Source organism: Haliotis rubra, unplaced genomic scaffold, assembly GCF_003918875.1.
Source record: "Haliotis rubra isolate DU_JTF1 unplaced genomic scaffold, ASM391887v1 Scf873, whole genome shotgun sequence".
In the NCBI taxonomy this organism is placed as follows: domain Eukaryota; kingdom Metazoa; phylum Mollusca; class Gastropoda; order Lepetellida; family Haliotidae; genus Haliotis; species Haliotis rubra.
Window position 1 is genome coordinate 145732 of NW_025767605.1, and position 20360 is coordinate 166091.

Consider the following 20360-nt stretch of genomic DNA (forward strand, 5'->3'; position numbering starts at 1 on the left):
TAATGTTTTCCAATGTTTAGAATTTCTCTATTAGACTCACAAGTTTTCAGCGACACGGTAATGTCGCAATGTTTACATTCCCACAATGCAATCATGGAATGTCGCTTGACTACTCAGCTTCGTCTGGATGAACTGATCTAAACTTACGTTGGTAGTAGAAATGCGACGTTCACATGGTTTACGTTAATCACAGTTGTAATTTAGAGAAGATATTTAATCCGAACGTAAACTGTCATCAAACTGTTTATCATTTGTTTTTCTGGTAACGTTCGTCTTAACGTAGGGGGGCAGACACGTCAATAGAACAGCACGCCAGTTAGCCCTGTGTGAGAATTCTTAATTTAGGTCACCGACACCGTCGTTTGTTTTCTGCCTTAGATTAATCGTAATTATCCTTAGAAAGTATTACATTTGGCATCTCAGAAAAGAAATACATTTCGCTCTACCACCATGTATAGTGTAATAAAGCACATGTTTGCCCTGAACTATTATAACGTTAAAGGACTTGGACGCAAGCGTCCTTGTGCTTTAACTATAATAGTTCAGGGCGAAAGTGTGCTTTATTACACTATACATGGTGGTAGAGCGAACTGTATTTCTTAATTATTAATTTTAATACACTGCAAATGCATGTGCATATTATTCATGTGGTAATGAAGTTCCATTCGTAGCTCAAAACACTAACAGCAATGATCCTTCAGTTTTATTCGGCAACTAAACTGCTTACAATACAATTAAATGATTATGACTTCCATGTTATCATCCATGTTTGGTTTCATAAACCTATACTTGTCATGCACTTTAATGAGTTTATAACAGACATAATTAGTGATAACATCTCTCTAATTACCTGACAGATGTTCCCATTTTGGCTTTGCTATCGTGTCTGGAGTAGTTACTGAACCTTATTAACATAGCCATGATGTGGCAAATGTATTACATGATATGTAATATGCACATTGAAGTGCAGCCTACAAAAGAATTGTCAGTTGAGTTCCCTTAAAATTGATCAAAGGATTAACTGTTTATACCTTGATTGATCATTGTTATCTTGCTCAGTTGAGTTGTCTAAAGTTGCGTATGTATGTTTATTAATGCAGATCTATAGAAAAAGTCAAGTGCTTTTGCACTTAATTTGAAGGATTATCTGATATAACGTTGATTGATTGCTCATTGTTGGCTAACTATAAATCTTTTTCTAAAGAACCATTGACATCTTAAAAATAGTTGTCATGTGTGAGATCAAATGGGAAATAACTGAAAGAAAGTTAGTGACCAGCTGAGAAACTATCACAAGTTATAATAAAAGTTATTTGTAATGATATTGGCCTCAGGAAAATATGGTTATCTTACTTTTGAATCACAGTTACAAACAGATATATGTATTCCTACTTATGTTCTGAAAATCCCCGCCCTCCGGGTTTTAGGATATTCCAGTATATCTAATTTTAGCAATGTTTGCCCGTTTCTGCAGCAGGGTCAACGTGAGGCATAGATTACCAACACTCTGCTGGGGTGTGAGGCTGTTTATGACAGTAGGATGTGTAGATAGTGAGATTGATAAACGACGCACTGTAACAATAAATATAATAATATAATACACATCACACATAATTGATACAAGATACATATAATTCCATGCATGGGTTGATACATATGGATAATTACCAATAATACCGTAGTTTTTCAAGGCATGAATAACATAACTTATTTTACATATGGAACATGAATTATGATATTACATCATTACGCATAATGTAATGGTAATGCATACATACAATGCAATACACACAAGATGGGTAATAATTAGGGATGGGTATTGCAGAGAATTTTCATATTGCAATATATTGCGATGCGAAAGCAAATATTGCGATATGTATTGCAATATATTGCAAGAAGTTTGTTTTAACAAAAAACTACTTATAATAAACGCTTGATTTATAAAGCAAAAACACATCTAAATCACTGTGCTTGATTAAGTTTGATAAAAACTTTTAATCATGGCAAAATGAAAAACGTAAATAATATCTGGCACAAACGAAACAAGGAAAAGGGCACATGAGAGATCACTGGTCTTTAATGAGTAAATATTTAAAACATTCAGATCCAAAACATTGCGAAACACCTGAACAAAAATTAAGAACACAACTTCAAACCGAACTTAACTTCCTGAGTGAAAAACGGAAATATCGGAAGATTTCCGAGTGTTACGAAGTTTTTCGTATGCATGTCAAAATACCAGTTTTCGATCAGCGTATTGCAATACGTATCGTTTTCATGTCTATACTGGTAAAGCGGTTATATTGCGCAACCCTAGTAATAATACACCATTACGCATTAGTGGAAATGATAACATACATCTGATTCATCACCACACATTACGTGATGGTACTTATACAATACATGGATATAAAACATACATATATACACATAGCCTGTGGGTGGTACAAGGGTGTACACCAATCATGAACAGCACCAGTTATATGGACAGGGACTTATTTCTTATAAATAATATTAAATGATAAATATAATATGCAAGGTAATGTGGTGTAGATTTAGGGCTGCATTCATAAACATGGAATTACTTCCACACATTGATAATTACACTTATCATAGTTAAAACATAGCAACTTATATCAAAATACATTCTCTTATCTCACACATTCATTTAAAGGATAGTAAAGACAAGAATATATTAATGATACTAATTTATGTTTATGGCTAAGGATTGGAAAGCTAACATAATTACACATAGCACACTTACATACTATACAAAATACATGTAATACCTATTTAAATAATTGGTGTCCCCCACCGTGATATTACTGGAATATTGCTAAAAGCTGCGTAGAACAAAACACACTAACTCATTCACTATTTAAATAATAGTAAATAGATATACTTTTATCATAAAGATACTGCAAGGATTAAATTCATAGATAAATACTGACCTTAATATTACATTGTGTGTCTGTCCACTCTGTCTTATTGTGACATAGAGGCAGTGCAGAATGAGTCAAATTGTGCATGAAGTTGGTGAGACCAATCAGCCAAGAAGCGTCATGGCTTGGGCAATTAGTCGGAGTAGCCAAGCTCTAAAGCTTAACCCTTAAAGTGCCTAATAATATTGCTAACAGGACAGAATGATAAGATGATTATAATAATATTATTACACTAAAATACACCTGCCACATTTCTACAAACATGTGTGAAGTTTAAAGTAATAGGGCCTGTAAGTAGGTCACAGCACTTAGCGAGACCTTAGTATTTCCGGTGACAAAGAATATTTCATACCTTTTCGAATGGTCTCATGGTTGTCAGCTGACAGTAAGGAACTGATAATCCTCGCAGGAATAACAAATTTCTGATCTAACCATCCCCAAATGAGACAACTACGAGTGTCAACAGCTGTGACAGCTAAGCATGGTTGTACACTTGGTCCGCCCTAGTAAAGTCATGTTTGGCGGCCATGCAGTTTGGAACCAGAACTTGTTCTCGAATATACATTTGTCACCGTAATCCTGTACCTGAATCATGTACCGGAAGTGAGCTGGTCCCTGTCTCGCATATTGCAAGTTGGCACGTGCAAAGGCAGCCGGGAACCTGCTTAGTACCGGAAGTAGCGCATCATCAGACTTACAGGCCCTATAAACACTCAAGCATTTGTTCGAAGCGTTTGTTAGAGGTAAAGCCAGGTCATTTTTCAATAGATTGATAGTTACTGTAGAGGCATGCAGACAGTATAAGTGATGAAAGAAAATTGAGGAGGTCAGCATACAAGTCTCTGGCAGGAAGGTTTTGGAAATTTAGGAAGAATATAATGCAAATACCTTTCTATTCAAATAAAGTTGAGCTTTTGTACCTCGGTTCATGGGTTGTGGGTCAAGTCATCTTTCTGTTGCACTGATCCTTGTGGCAACCTGAATAACATTCTCTACAGTGAATACTACTACTGCCAGTGTTACATTTGTCAGAACCTGATCAGAGCCTTTAATAATAATAATAATAATTGGCTTGTATAGCGCCTAGTTTCCATCATAGATGCTCAACGGCGCTGCATAACATCGTTAAAAACACAATAAGTGTGAAAAGAGTTCTATTCAGAAGCCATCTTGAAGAAGTAGGTTTTGAGCAAGTTCTTGAATTGTGAATGTGACTCAGTTCGTCTGAGGGTGACTGGAAGATTGTTCCACAGAGCTGGTGCTGCTGCAGAAAAGGCTCTATCACCCATTGATGTTTTAGTGCTTGGCTGTGTTAGTCTTTGGTCTTAATATCTTTAAGTTGATTCATGTTTGTTACTCACCTATTTGAAATTTGTATATTTTATTTCAGTACAACACCAAGGAATATTTGCCATAGAGAATGGCAGAGTACCAAACAGCATACCAGGCTCTAACTTCCTTTGATGATGAGGATACTGATGATAATGACCTTCCAATAAATGACCATGATGTCATGATACATGTGGCTCCAGAGAGTAGCAAAGGTTTGCAAGATTTATTATTTCATGATTACTTTACCACACGTTGTTATGTTACTTTCCTTGGGAAGAAAACAATAATATCTCTCATATTTATGATTGTTTCATGTTGCAAATGTTTCTTGTTTCTCTGCCAAACCCTTGATGATTCTATAGAAATTCTGCCGAACCCTAGAAATAGCCATACCTGCTTCCTTGTCGGAAAAGGAACTCCATATTTAACTGTTTAAAGTAGTGTTTTACAACATAACTGGTCTCCCAATATTGTTGCCAAACTGAAGGTCATTTGCAGTCAGGTTGACTTGTTTAGTTTGAAGGGTCATTAAACTTACTAGTTAGTAGTGGCTCTCATAATGCTATACTTTATATTTTGATCTTTCTTTTAACTATCTTTTCTATCATCCATATAACGTGGAAGATACTGATAGCTATGATGAGGGAGATCACTGTTCCCCACGTCAGTCAGCTCGGAAGATTAGAGAAGCTGTGATGGGATCAACAGTTTTTCACAATCGTAGTCACAACAGCCATAGTCAGGATTGTTGCACCCCACTTCGATTGTCCAATCTAGAAAACAGAAGACACTCAATTGATCATGACAGATTGGAGCAGGATCGACATAAGTTCTACCAATGCTCATTTTCCGAGGACCATGTATGGTGTGGTAGCATTGGCGCCAGTATAAGTGGAGCGTATACAGCCCAGATTAGGACAGACAGCCACCTTTTAATTCTTCGCCTTTGGATAATAGATTTGATACTGATCAGGACTGGAATTGATTTACTCTCATTTACATTACCATTCCTAGGAACACCTATGTCATATTGATCAGAGAGACAGATCAAGGGATAGAAATGTTTCAGCAATTCAGATAACCTCACTTTACCATTAAAGGCAGTGATCTTTGATCTCTCCAAGAAGTTCGATTCAATGTCCTGCTACGAAAGAAATAAGGACACAATCCAATCACTAAGGATCATTCTAATGGATTACCCCTTGGTTTAAGAGTTGGATTGGGATATCCACACCCGCCACCCCAAGATGTGGACAATTGGGAGTTAGCTTCTGTGGATTATATACCTGATTTCTCAGCATTGTACCTTTTTTCCGTCTCTTCTTTTAAAAAAAATCCAGTGGACACAATTAGAACTTTTGTGAGATAATGGACTATTTTAATAATAATAATTAGGGTTGGCTAAAAAGATCAATAAGGAAAAAAAATATGTGTGTTTAGGGTAACATGAAATTATAAAACAGTTTCGATAGGTAGGGTTTATCTTTTTATTTTCTTACATTTTTTTTTTAAAATGCACTCGCATATTTTTAATAAAATCACATATTTAGAGTAACAAGAGTAAGTGAGCACAGGTCACATATGGTCGCCCCCAGTGTTGGGGAGTACATACTGTTGGGAGTAGCAAAATGTTTCACCGTCTTTTAAAAAAAAGTGAAAAAAAAGTTTAGGGTCGGGAAGTTTGTGATGGGGTCGGTCGGGAAACCGTAAACACACATATTTTTGTTTGCCTAATAAGGAGTATAGTCAATAGGAAAAAATATTAATGATTATCGATATGAAAATAGTGTCATCGGTAATATCGTATCATTTCGTATGTAAACTTTTGTGATAGAATAAAGTTTGAATTTACTCAAGAAAAAAATAACTGTGCATAACATAAATTTTTAACTAATCCTGCACTACTTACTTCCTGCACTTATTGCTTTCGGCTCGAAAAGCGTGGCTTGCCAGACGATGTCAAAAGACGTAGAACTGCAATCACTTCCTGGTCGCGGCTGCTACTCGTCTGCGCATGAGTCACCGGAAGGTGACGTCAGCCACCTCAGATTATTGCTTTTCGCACACGCCTCTTTAGACGTGTTGATTGCCAGCTTTACTTGTGTCCTACGTGATTATTTTTGTGAAGCTTAATAAGGACTAACTTTGTGTGTATTTTTGTTTTTGTCCTCTACGAGAAGTGTAGGTATTATCTTTCACTTTCTCTTGTTTAGTTCAGTAGTTCTGTGTAGTGATGTCGTTCGTTTATACACGGTCCCGTCATCACTCTTTCACTTCGCCATTACAACACTTCGCCGTATTTGATAGGCGTTGTGTTTTATTTGGTTCAGGGCCCCGTTTCACAAAGCTCTCGTAGGCCTAAGATCTCGTAACTTTTCTCGTAGCATTCGTACCTCCTATACTGTAACAAAAGGAGTACGAATGCTTCGAGAAAAGTTACGAGATCTTAGGCTTACGAGAGTTTTGTGAAACGGGGCCCTGGCTTATATATACTATACCATATAATAAGTGGTATATTTATTGTGCCTGTATTATGGTCTCTTTAACTTTCAGTTGTTTTGAGACTTTGTTCTCAATTATGCTGTTATATTCATTACTATTGTATGTAATGTTTTTATGTGCGTTTACTGGGTTTTCTGCTTTATTGCAGATCCATGTACAGCTCAAGTTGTATACATTGTAGGGGTGGGAAGTCTCGTTAAGACCCTCATCCCCGATGTTTGAATTGTACCACTCAATGTTCCCTTGGCCATAAATGTGCCAGCTGCGCTGTTCTTTCACCCAAGAGTTTCTCCGTTTATGTCCAGGTTTCTAGGAAGCGCCTGGGACAACAGAGACGGAAGAATATGTCTTCTACTTCGATGCCCGGTCTTGATGACCACTACGTCTACATCCAGTGTTGCAGCGTCCACTGTGTCTCCGAGTGCGCCTGTCACCAGCATTCAGATGATGACTTCGTCTCTTATGTCACCGTGCGTGACATTGTTTGGCGCTTTGGCGCTTGGCACCTTGGTGCTTGGAACTTTGTCGTCGCTTGGACCGTCGTCGCCTGGCGCTTCGACGCTTGGCGCTCCCTCACCTCCTACGCTGTTGCCGATGTTGTCACTGCAACGACCTATGGGTCAGCAGTTTGCGCCGTGTCAGACGCCCCAGGCTCCTGTGTCGCAGACCTTTCTAGTGTTCCCCGGGGCAGGTGCCTTATGCATATCAACCATCTACAGGGCTTCCAATGCCTCAGGCGTCTATGATGCAGACGCCATACGGCCACCTGCATTTTGATGTGTCCACGCTCAGCACTCTCTTGACTTTATTATCAGGTCAAACCGGTACATCAGCGCCTATGCCGTTTATGCCACCAGCAACATCGGCGCCTCTCCCCCCTATAGCGCCTCCAGCGCCTTTGCCACCTTCGACGATTACGGCACCTCTGCCTCCTCCAGCATCGGTGCCTATCCTGTCTACTGTGTCTGCTCCTGTGCCTACGCCAACGTCTCCCGTTGCTTCCACGTCTTCGACAGGCGACCATAGGTCGAGACCTCGGAGCAAGGCGTCTTCTTCTAAAGCGTCGTATGCACGTAGCTGTTCCCCCTTGCCGTTTCGTTCACCGTCCTCAGAGAGAGACTTTGCCCCAGACTACGAGGAAGACATGGGCTCTAATCACCTTGGCTTTGATCACATGTTTGACTGGATTGCTGATCATTGAATAGCCTCAGTCCCTTCACCGGGACCTGATGTTGCAAAGTCGCTTACTATTTGGGACTCGCCTTCCTTAATGTTGCCAACACATGAGGCGGTCAGAGAGATTCTCTCTACACTTGATGAAGATTTCGCGGGGATGTCTCTCAACCCAACTATTAAAGAGCCTAGAGTCCAGCGTGATGACTATCCTATTCATGGCTTGGACTTTGCCTGAAAACAGTGACTAAGGTGAATGAGGAAATGAAACGTGTGACAGGCTTTTCCGCTGTCTCCTCCTATAAAGTTCAGGACACAAGGGTCGCGGCTTTGGACTTAGAACTTAAGCGTATGCTCCGCCCTATATCGGCATTGGCGTCAGCGACTGATGCCATCACTCAGGATCTTAAGGAAATAAATCCGGATCGACTGGATCATCTCACAACTATGATGCTATGGCAGGGCAAAGGGCTCACTGACCTGCGTGAGCACCTTAGGTCGGCGCTTGCCAACGCGTGCCTAATTCGTCGGCAAGGCTTCCTGTCCTTTTCTTCATGGGATTCAGAGTTTCAGCGGAAATTATTCCACCAACCCTGGCCATCGTCATCACTGTTTAACAATGCCATTCATGACGTTTATCGGGAGGTGTGTGATTTTGCCAAAGGGGAGACTGCTTTGAAAGCTTTTCAAAAGGGACAACGTCCTTCCTCCACGCCATCCAACACCTACCAGCCTCGGCAACCGTCTGTTCGGCGTGCCAGAAACTCAGGGCCGTCTCGTGGTAGGGGACGTGGTGCCAAGCCTAGATCAGACAGGGGAGGGTATCAACGTCGCCGTGCTCCCACCCAGGGCGACAGGCGTAGAGGCAAGTGAAGTGAGGGACACGCACGACTGGACACTCCCACCTCCAGTCGTCCCAGTTTATCCTACACTGGTAGGTGGGAGAATAGGGATCTTTTGGGAAAATTTTGGTCCATCCTAGAGGATCCATACGTCACCGATATATTGAGGCAGGGGTTTTGGCTCCCTCTCCTCTCCGATCCACCTCTGATGCTGTTCCTGCTCCGGCACAATCACTCCCAGTTTCAACACGACCTCTTAGCGGAGAACATAGTGATTTTGTTGGAGAAAAGAGCCATCGAATTACTCCCGTATCCTGTCACAACACCAGGGTTTTATTCCCCAATATTCTTAGTGCCGAAGAAAGGGTCCATGAAAATGAGGATGATTCACAATCTGTCCTATTTCAACGAGACTTTCCTGGAACGTCCTCCGCACTTCCGAATGACGTCCCTCGAATACCTCAAATCTATGGTATGCGTCAACGACTTCCTCGTGAGCCTGGACCTACAGGATGCATACCTCCATGTTCCAATACGCCCCCGTGACAGGAAGTACCCGTGCTTTATTTTCAACAATCAACATTTCCAATGGGCTGTCCTCCCATTTGGAATTTCAACGGCCCCGTGGTTGTTCATGCGTATCACAACTCCTATTTCCCGGTATCTTCATTTGAGGGGCATCAATTTCGACCCGTACCTGGACGATTGCCTTATGCACCTGTTAGACTGTCTGCTTCTTATACAACAACGGGATTTCACCCTTCGTCTGTTGCGCCAACTAGGCTGGCTTGTCAACTTGGACAAATCGGGGCTTGTCCCGTCTCACACTCTGACATTCATCGGAGGCCATTTCCAGACAGACAAGAACCTAGTTCAGATTCCTCTGGACAGGTGGGACAAGATTCAGTCTCTGATTCCACGTGCGCTCTCTCAACCTCTGTCTCTCCGAGAGTGGCAGGCACTTCTGGGATTGTTGACGTCGGCGCAGGATCTTACTAGCAGAGGGTGTCTTCAACTTCGTCCTCTGCAGCGCTTTCTTCAACCATACATTCGTCAGGCAGACGTTCATCAACGGTTTTGTCTTCCACCTCAGTTACATCGCTATCTTCTTTGGTGGACTCACCCATTGAATGTCTTAGGAGGAGTCTCTTTGACAGAGCGGCCTCCGGATTGCCAACTGTTCGTGGACGCCTCCATGCAGGGTTGGGGCGCTCACTTTCACGACCAGACAGCCGCCGGCCTTGGGTCGGGTCAACACATAAACTGGCATATAAACAGTCTGGAGTTGGAGGCCGTGATCCTCGCTATTCATCACGGGGCACATTGACTATGAGGAACTTGTCTTCTAGTGGCCACGGACAACACCACGGTGGTATGGTACATCCGGAAGCAAGGGTCGACACGCTCGCAGTTTCTTCTCGATCAGACTTTTCGGCTCTTTCAACTGGTCGACGATCTCCACATTCTGTTGAGAGTTCGGCATATTCCGGGGTGCCGCAATATACTAGCAGATGCTCTCTCGAGACCCGACAGAGTTGCTCCCACGGAATGGATGCTACACAAGGAGGCCTTCACTCTCCAAAGTCACGCACTGGGTTCTCCAAACATAGATCTGTTTGCCACCAGCCAAAACCATCAACTGCCAGTGTATGTGTCCCCAGTCCCAGATCCAGCGGCTTGGGTGATGGATGCTCTCAGCCTATCGTGGGAGGGGCTTCACGCGTATGCATTTCCGCCACCAGTTCTATTACCCAAAGTTCTCACAAAAGTCAAGGAGACAACTTGCCTACGACTGATTTTGGTCGTGCCTTGGTGGCCGGCCAGGATCTGGTTTCCCGTTCTAAAAAGTCTAGTGGTAGGAGATCCCTTCCCTCTACCCACGTGGAGGAACGTTCTCGTCCACCCTCACAGCTGTTTTCCTCATCCTGCTCCAGATCTGTTCAATCTGCACGCATGGACCATTTGCAGAAAGCACTGAGTGCTAAGGGGTTTTCGGACAGAGCAGCCAAAGCCATTGCGCTGGCGCACAGAACTTCTACTAGACATTTGTATGATGACAAGTGGCAGTCGTTTGACCGATTTTGTGTTACCAGGAAGCAGGATCCGCTGAAAGTGTCTCCTCAGTTCATAGCAGACTTCTTACTTTATCTCCGAACGTCCAGGCGTCTGAAAGTAGGCACCATTGCCACGCATTTGGCGGCAATTCCCAAATCCCAGAATTACAGGCCATGCTTCGTCCATTCAGACTTGAAGACCAGAAGTTGAAGTTTCGTCCGCCGGCATGGAATCTCAACACTGTTTTAGACCATCTCCGTGGTGCACCTTATGAACCTCTTGATAATGCTTCCCTCGCTGATTTATCCAGGAAGACGGCTTTTCTGTTGTCAATGCGACTGCGGCTAGAGTGAGTGAGGTTCACACCCTTGACGTGACTAGGGTCAAGTTTAAACGTCGTCGTCATGGTTCTGTGCATTTAGGTCTGTGCTGGGATTTCATCGCTAACAACCAACTACCAGGTCAACCTGATCGACAGTTTTCCATCCCGCCATTATCATCTATTGTTGGCTCTGAAGACGATGCTGAATTACTTTTATGTCCGATTCGTGCCCTCAAAACTTACATTGATCGCGCCAAAGGCATCCGTGGTACAAGGAAACGGTTATTTCTTCCCCTATCCCGGGCGTCACAGTCAGATGTCAGCAAAAACACAATTGCCTTATTGTTAAGAACGACCATTCTTCAGGCATATAAAGTGGCTGGGATGGACCCTCCTACGCCCTCTCATCCCCACGAGATTCGAGCACTTGCTTCGACTATGGCACTTCACAGTAATTGCATTATGCAAGGTTGTTTTTGGCGGTCGGACACAGTTTTTGCCAGTCATTATTTGCATGACATGGCTGTCAAGGACGTTAACGATGTCCACAGCTTCGGACCATTGGTGGTTGCTCAGCAACTCGCCATTCCCCGAAGAAAGTGACCCTCCTGCCTTGTGTTTTCCTTCCCACGGACCACCATGTGGGGAATGAGTTGTTTTTTCTTCAGAAAGAACTAGGTATGTCAGTTAAGGAGTTATCCTTGTTTTCAAGTCCATGCTTTTTACTGCATTCCTTAAGCTTAGCCAGCTTTAAAATTAGTGGTTTCTTTTCATTTAAGACGCGGTCTTATTTGCGAATTACCACTACCTGATCATCACTCGCTAATTCGCTCTCTGTTATAGGCACGTTACCAACGCTTCCCGAGCACGGGATTTACGGATTGAGCTGGCTGCTATTACATAAGCGAGGCGATCCCTCAGATGACACGCCCATCTTCCAGCCTGTCGGATAAAAGTGCAGGAAGTAAGTAGTGCAGGATTAGTTAAAAATTTAGTAAAATCTAAATGTTTTTTTATATTTGTATACTTATCCTGCACTACTTATGATAAGGGCCCACCCTGTGCTATCAGCTACCTCACAGCTTTCTTTTGCCATCTGTGGGATTTCTGGCAATAATCCGAGGTGGCTGACGCCACCTTCCGGTGACTCATGCGCAGACGAGTAGCAGATGGACCAGGAAGTGATTGCAGTTCTACGTCTTTTGACATCGTCTGGCAAGCCACGCTTTTTGAGCCGTAAGCAATAAGTGCAGGAATAAAGTAGTGCAGGATAAGTATACAAATATGAATAATATTTAGATTTTACGAAAGTTGCATAAAGTATCAGTGTTTTGATAAGTTATGAAAATAACCCTAAATAAACATGTAGCAAAGCACTTTGCATGAAATTTGATGTCATGTATCGCGCGTGGCCAATGCAGTTTGTGCACAATTAACTTGCATGCTTTTTGACACCTGAAGTTCACACGCCTGATATTGAAAATTGAAGAAAAGTTGATTGTTCTCTAGCCTCTGAATGGAAGATCATACCTACACCTATCTTGGAATGCAAGTATGAGACAAGTTTTGAATGCCCAAGTTGAAGTCAAACATCGGGACAGGTATACAATTCGTTTAAAGAAAATCTGGAACTCAGAGCCAAATGCTCGGAACAAGGTCAAAGCCGCCGATACTTTTACTCTGCCAGTCCTTTCCTTTTCCTTAGGAGTTGTTGATTGGACAAAACAAAACATCCACAGTTTTGACCGCCTGACCAGAAGGATAATTTCTGATAACAGAGCCACCACCCTCGTTCCTCTCTTAATCGTTTATGTATGCCAATCAATTCTGGAGGTCAGTGTTTGATTAATGTGGAGGCTCTTCATAATAAAATTTGATTGTGTACTTTTGCACATATTTATTTATCAGAGGATCCTCTGGTGATGCACGTCAAGACTCATGATGAAAGCAAGGAATTCAACAGCTATTTTAAGCATGCCATTGCCAAGGCTGTTGGACAAAATCTCAAAGTCGAAGTTGATTTTGTTAATGGCGATTAATGGGAGTAAACCAGGTGAAGTCATTCACCAAGTCTGCCCAGAGTCGGTCATTTGTGGAGAAGCTTTTGCAGAAGACACTGCATCATGTGTACATGCAGTGTGTGGAACAGAATAGCAATCAAACCGACTCCTTTGTCTTGATGAAGTCGGCTGGACTTAAATGTGAAACAGAGGGCTTCCTTTTTGCTGCTCAGGACCAGTCACTTCCCTCTTGCAATTGCCAAAATGTGATTCTTAAAGACAATATAAACATGAAATGTCGACTTTGCAATGAATTTCCTGAGACTGTCCATCACCTTGTCAGTGGACGCTCTTCCTTGGCACAAACATGATATCTCAAATGACATGTTGGCATGGCTCGCTGCTGCTACTACCTGATGGAAAATCCTGCTTTTAAACTTCTTTGGAATAAGCCCATATACAGCCTCAGAAGAATTTCTGCCAGCAAACCTGATCTTGTCCTTTTTTATCTTGTCCCTTTGACAGAAATGTAATTGGAAAGATTCAGGAAAAGCATGCTAAATATGCGGACCTTGCCTTTGAAATGCCTCGCTTGCATTCCAAGTACACTGTCGTTAGACTCCCCATTGTTCTCGGTGTCCTTGGTTTGGTACCTCCTGATCTATTGGCAATCTACCGATACATAGATGGTTGAAGTTCTATGACTTAACTATGAAGGTTAATCATTATCCATATGCTGGAGTTGATCCCCCATTCAACAACTTCAGTTCAGAGCTCTTTTCAACACCAAACAGTGTAGAGGTTTCATCTTGCAAAAATTCAGAAACTTTAGTTCCAAAGGGACTCAAATAATCCTTTGCATTCTGACCTCTGATCAAATCCTCACCCAATAGTGTATACTTCATCTATGATCACTACAGTGATGCTACCTATGGCTTTTCCTCCAAGTAAACAGTTGCCTGAGCAAGATATAACCTTCAATCCCATTATACTAGCGAAAGAAGAGAGAATTTATCTGTCTATCTGTCTGTCCGTCTATGGTTAGGGAACATGACACCCAACAATATTTAAAAGTATATGCAAGTATACAAGAACATTTTCACTTTTTTTGTGTGAGAGTGTATATGTAAGACTCGGATCCATGGTAGGCCTCAAATCCGTGGCGGATTTCCAAATCCATGGCTAGTTGATGTACCTACCCTAATCTGTGGCGGATTTCCTACTCATCGTCATTAGAACATTTCAGCTCGGTAGAATAGGGTTATTGGCATTTCATTTATGTGTTTCCAACTTACTGATACCCCTGGGCCTAGATTTTCGAAGCTCTGTTAGCTCTAAGATCGTCTTTCGATATTGCTAATGTTTTCACGACTATCAGTATCATAGAAACTAAGAGAGCTTCGAAAATTTAGACCATGCTAATAATCTGATACGTTTGCTTTCCTTTAAATATTCAACAATACATGAAGAAAGACAAAAGAGTGAATAAGGTGTAAAAACATTTATTTCTTACACATCTAAATCTGTCCATCACGGATCTGATGTATGTTCAACTGGAACTTATGGGAGGTTTGAGTGTCCGCCACCTCGTACATTCGGACACAGTAAGAGTTCTTAGATGGGGCGACAGTTCCCGGTCTCCAGAAACCGCTGGTAAAAACAGCGACGCCCTTGTTCATGGTCTAAAATAGACTGCCTGTTCATCCCGCGGGTAGAACTCATCTTCTGTCACGAGCTTGTCTGCAAACTGCTTAAAAAGCAAGCCACAATATTACAAACACAGTTGAACCCTTTGTAGGTGGACATCTTCTTAAGATCTATTTGCCACCGGGGATTGGGATAAGTCACAGGAATTGGCTTCCTCGTCCGGGTGTCTTTGGGTATATTCACTGCACTGTTGAATTCCTCACATTTTACATTGATGTCAAACATCACCTTAACAGCTTCCTGTACAACTGGGAAAACAGGGCAGCGAATGCTTTAATAAATGTCCGCCGATTTCCTATGGTCCAGTGCGTGGTTTTTAACAATGATTTTTACCATTTCTTCTTTGGTGCAACATGGCCAATGCGGGGGGTCTAAATCAACACTTTTCCTAAAAATCAATTGTGATTTTTCGTCAAAGAAATAATTCTCAAGGATTTCCCTTACCATTCTTTCGTTGGCTGCAAACGAGAGGATCTTGCAAATCTTTACACTTCCCCATTTCGGATTCAGTGTTTTCAGTTTTGTAATCCGCACATATAAAGTTTTTCCATGTCGTTCCAGAATGTTTCTGCATTTGGGATCTTTTGATACGGGTTTCTTCTTTGTAGGTGGCTCCACAATTACAAAACCATCATTTTCTATGGTTTCCATTTTCTTAGCTTTGAAGATTTTCCTGAGATTACTATCGCCACGATCACTTATACCCCGCCCCATGGAAAAAGCATGCTTCATGGCAGTCAGTGACCCAGTGGTTAAGATTGACTGGAGAGTACCATGTTAGTAAAATATAGGATTGAATTTCAGTTTGTTTTAATGTTATGTTTACATGATGAGAGAATTATACATTCGGTAAGATAATTTCGTTGTAGCATTATGATTCGGGGTATACAGGTTTTTATGGATCCCTCGTTAGGTTTTATGACATAGGACGCATAAAACCCTGCATACCCCTCACCACAATGTTACAATATAAGTTGTACGCCTCTTTGTAGCAGTGTCACCCGAGCCGGTAGGCGAGGGATGACACAGCTACAAAGAGGCGTACATCAGACCGTATTACTCGAGGGAGAAGCATACAACATATTGTACAGCATGCGTCATATTATGACGTCATATGATTGTTAGCGCTTCAGCTTTTCTGCGGAGAGCTTGGCGGTTACCGTGGCAGCGGTTAATATTTTTGCCAGTTCTCACCCTCCTGGGGAGGGTGACACAGAAACTTGTTAAACCGTCATTGACCAATGAACTTACATGAAGGTAAGATAATTTATAATGTTTTCATATAAATAGGCACATCCTCATGGAAGTGTTGATGTATACAAGGCACATAAAGAAACTGTGCATACAAAAATTTTAAATCTAAATTTATCAAACCTGTGTAGACACATAAGGATTTAAACTCAGAGATTAGTGACATGTATCCAACATGCATGCACGTGCCACGTTCCGTGACGTCAGTGGGTTCGTCCTTGAGACGTGCAATACGTTGTTGCACGTGCATTCCGGGAAAGAGAAACAGATGAATGAATGCCACACAATACTGTCACTTTGGAAAGATCAACCCCTGCCCTTGCGATTGTTCAAAAAATTAAATGGCTATTGAAACGCATGGCATGCCAAGGCTCACGTCTGCACAACGTCATGAGACCATTGGGATGGTCCGTGGGGGAATGTCTCAACGATAAGTGGCTGCACATTTCCACTGCCACCGGAACACCATTTCTGCACTGGTGAGACGCTACTAGAACACAAATGAAGTCATCGATCGGCCACGTTCTGGACGTCCACGTGTAACAACGCCAAGACAGGACATATGGATAAGGGTGACCCATCTTCGCCACAGGTTTCAGACTGCAGTGATGAATGCCCGAACCATCCCAGGACTTCGGCGTATCCACCCCAATACAGTTCGACAATCACGGGATCAGACCACGACGTTCTGCCATACGGCCTATCCTGACACAACGTCATCGACAAGCTCGCTGAATGTGGTGCCGAAATCATGTCCGCAGACCCTTGTTTTGGTGGAGAAATGTTGTTTTTACAGATGAGTCCAGGTTTAACTTTCCCATAGTGATGGACGTCAACGTGCCTATAGACGCATGGGAGAACGTTGTGCACAGGCCTGTGTCTTGGAGAGGAATCGCTTTGGTGGTGGTTCTGTGATGATTTGGGGTGGAATAACAGCACGCCAAAGAACTCCATTGGTGATTGTTCAGGGCAACTTAACTGGTGTGGGCTACAGGGATCAGATTCTTCGACCTGTGGCAATTCCTTTTCTGCAACGTCATGGCCCTGGGTTAACATTCCAACAGGACAATGCCCGCCCTCATACGACAAGGGTTGCTATGGATTTCTTGCAACACCACAATGTTGACTTACTGCCTTGGCCTGCAAATTCACCGGATCTCTCCCCGATGGAGCATGTTTGGGACGAGATGGATCGACGTCTACGCCGTCTTCCTCATCCGCCAGATAATGTCCTTGACCTTGCAACAGAACTTGAGAGAATCTGGCGTGACATCCCACAAGCCTTCCTTGCACGTTTGATAGGCTCTATGCGTCATCGATGCACTGCTGTTCTCAATGCCGATGGTGGACATACCCGTTATTGAGCTTGTGACATGGTTGTTTGACCCCTCTCCCGCTTGTGGACTCGTGACGTCATTGTGATTGACTTTTCAATTGAAATTCTCCCGACTTGTTATGGTCTCATGATCCCTCCATTAAAGTTTATATGTACCTTTGTCATTGTTATCATACCGGGTACTTATCAACTGGGATGATATTTTGACAATGCACAATTTCTTTATGTGGCTAGTATATTTATGGATGTATCTGTCTAAACCTTCTATATTTTCCATTCTTTGATATTTTTTGTTTTCATTTATTTCAGCGCGATGGAATCACATTGAAAACTTGGATGACTTCTTCAATCGGGTTTACCATTATCATCAGCGACATGGCTTCTTGTGTATGGTTTTGGAAGAAATTCTACAACTTGTGTAAGAATGATAGTCCATTTGCATATCATTTTAAATTTGGATGGTATAAGCTTTTGGTAGAATTTATTCTCCATCACAGTGTAACTTGTTTTTGAAGCCATGCTGTGCTTAGACGTCTGAGGGTTTCATAGCATGCATGTTTCCTTCATCGTCTTGGGAAGTTTTTATGCCTTGATCAGGGTCAGTCCCAAGGTCATAGCCTGAAAGTGTATACCATCAAATCTTTGTTAGGTATTTAGGAGCTGGATGATATGAAAACATGAAGCTTTTACGTGTAACTGCTCCAGTATTGTTTTATAACAGTGTTTCCATGCTACTTCAGGTGAATACTGAGTGGGTTTCTGAAAGTTGAAACATAGACTCACTGATATGTTTACTGTGAGTAGGATTAATGTACAAAGATAACAATATAACATGAAAGCCGATAATATTAATGAATGCTGTCAATCCCTGGACTGTCTGGTCCAGACTTGATTATTTACAGACCGCCACCATATGGCTGAGTGCGGTGTAAAACTAAGCTCACTCATGATTATTTAGTGATATTTTCATATTCACTGTATTTTTCAAGTTGATTTTTTGTTTTTCTGTAAAATCTGAAGGCTGTCTTTGAAAGTGACTTTAGTATGAATGATCAGAACTGTGTTGTCACGGATATAAAATGTCTATTTTCACCTTTACTCATATATTAATCATGTACAGTTAAGACCTGAACATAAAAGTGAATTTTTGTTCTGACATTTGTAAATAATATCACTGTTGCAGATTGAAAGTTAATTTAACTGAATAGTTTGAAGACATGTTTTTCTGTATATTTCTGGCAGTATATGGACAACAACACATCTTATTTTATGGATTGTTTTGTTTTCTCACAGGTGTATTGCCTGATCTCTCTTTTAATTTTCTCTTACGAGTGTAAATGTTATACGCTTCACATTTCTTGTTGTTGCCATGTTAATTAACCCACAATCTTACAATTACAAGAATATGTGCAAATTTCCACCCTACCACCTTGGATACAAACTTTCCAACCTACTGATTTTCAGGCTGATGACAGAACTGCTATGCCTATTGGTATGGATCGAGGGAAATACATTCAGAAAACATTTATATTTTAAGGAGATTATTTTGTCACTATCTGATTTTGTTTGTTCATTGTTTAAAACCACACCCAGGTGCATGACAGCTTTGAAAATAGCAGTAGGTCCAGTTACTTATGCCAGCTGCGATACATAAGCCTCTCAGAGGTTAAAAATATGAATTTGCCCAGAGTGGGGTATTCCAAATAGCCTTGCTGTATCCATTGTGTATCAGTGCTGTAAGAACAGAGTATTTGTGAAATCTCTCCAACTAACATCTCAGATATCTGACGACAACATTGTAGATGTAGTGCTCTACACACACTAAAGGATGTGTATAATGTATTTTGATTATCACATGTTTTTTTGAATCTTGAATCCGACCTTTGACCGTATTTACTCCGTATTTATGTATCATGAATATCAAAGAATTCCTGTTGAGCACAGCTACTCTCAGATTGCATTTTCTAACAGTAATTATACTTTGTCTAATCATCATAGATAATTATTATTCTTTCCCCATTTTGTCTTTTCAGACAATTTGTGTTTGTGGTTGTGTTCTCAACATTCCTGATTGAGTGCGTAAACTATGATGTTTTGTTCGCAAACATCGCATACAACCATACTCACAAGGTGACGATACCTGAAACGATCTACCCAGTCCACCAGTGCTTCCAGAGGTAGGACTGTACCTAGTCCATTTTAGCTTATGCAGTCCAAAGGTCCAAGATGGCTTCTGGTTTGAAATGACCCATCTTTGTCTTCCTTTCCAGACTAATGAACGAAATTGGTTAGAAAGTTGTAAATTTAAAGGAAAACTCTTAAACTGTTTTAAGTAACAACAAACCCTGGGAATTGCATATAGGATTATAAAGGCAGTGACAAGAAAAATAACAACATTTGGAAAGAATATCTAACTCAGAATTCACAAGTCACAGTAAACTGTGACTATTAAGATGAAAATTATGAAAATGCTTTGATTTTATAACTATCCTGCTACAACAGTGTCCAAATTACATGAAAATTGACTCTGGCTCTGGTGGGAGATATATTTTATTCTCCACAAAAAATCTGCACAAATCACTTCCTGCAACCCTTGAAGATCCAAGTTAGAATTGGTCATGTAGATCACACGCATTTTACCATACCTACTGTCAGCCCTACCACAGATCATCTTGACCAACTATTATGTCCCATTGATGCCTTGAAACATTATATCTCCACCACAGACCTTAGCATTATTGGAAAAGTCTATTCATATGTAGGGGGTGGTGGGGTAGCCTAGTGGTTAAAGCGTTTGCTCGTCATGCCAAAGACACCGGTTCGATGCCCCACATGGGTACAATGTGTGAAGCCCATTTCTGGTGTCCCCCGCCATGATATTGCTGGAATATTGCTAAA

At 41.6% G+C, this 20360-nt stretch overlaps 1 protein-coding gene across 1 annotated transcript in view; it reads left to right on the top strand.

Annotated features, from left to right (window-relative positions):
- The window catches only part of LOC124263234 (autophagy-related protein 9A-like), a 216914-nt gene that overhangs the window by 24813 nt on the left and 171741 nt on the right, over positions 1 to 20360 (top strand). Inside the window, exons 4-6 of the mRNA XM_046697826.1 lie at positions 4333 to 4486; positions 17772 to 17880; positions 19496 to 19639. Of these exons, the coding sequence (XP_046553782.1) occupies positions 4363 to 4486; positions 17772 to 17880; positions 19496 to 19639 (377 nt within the window). The 5' untranslated portion in view covers positions 4333 to 4362. The remainder of the gene's footprint in view (positions 1 to 4332; positions 4487 to 17771; positions 17881 to 19495; positions 19640 to 20360) is intronic.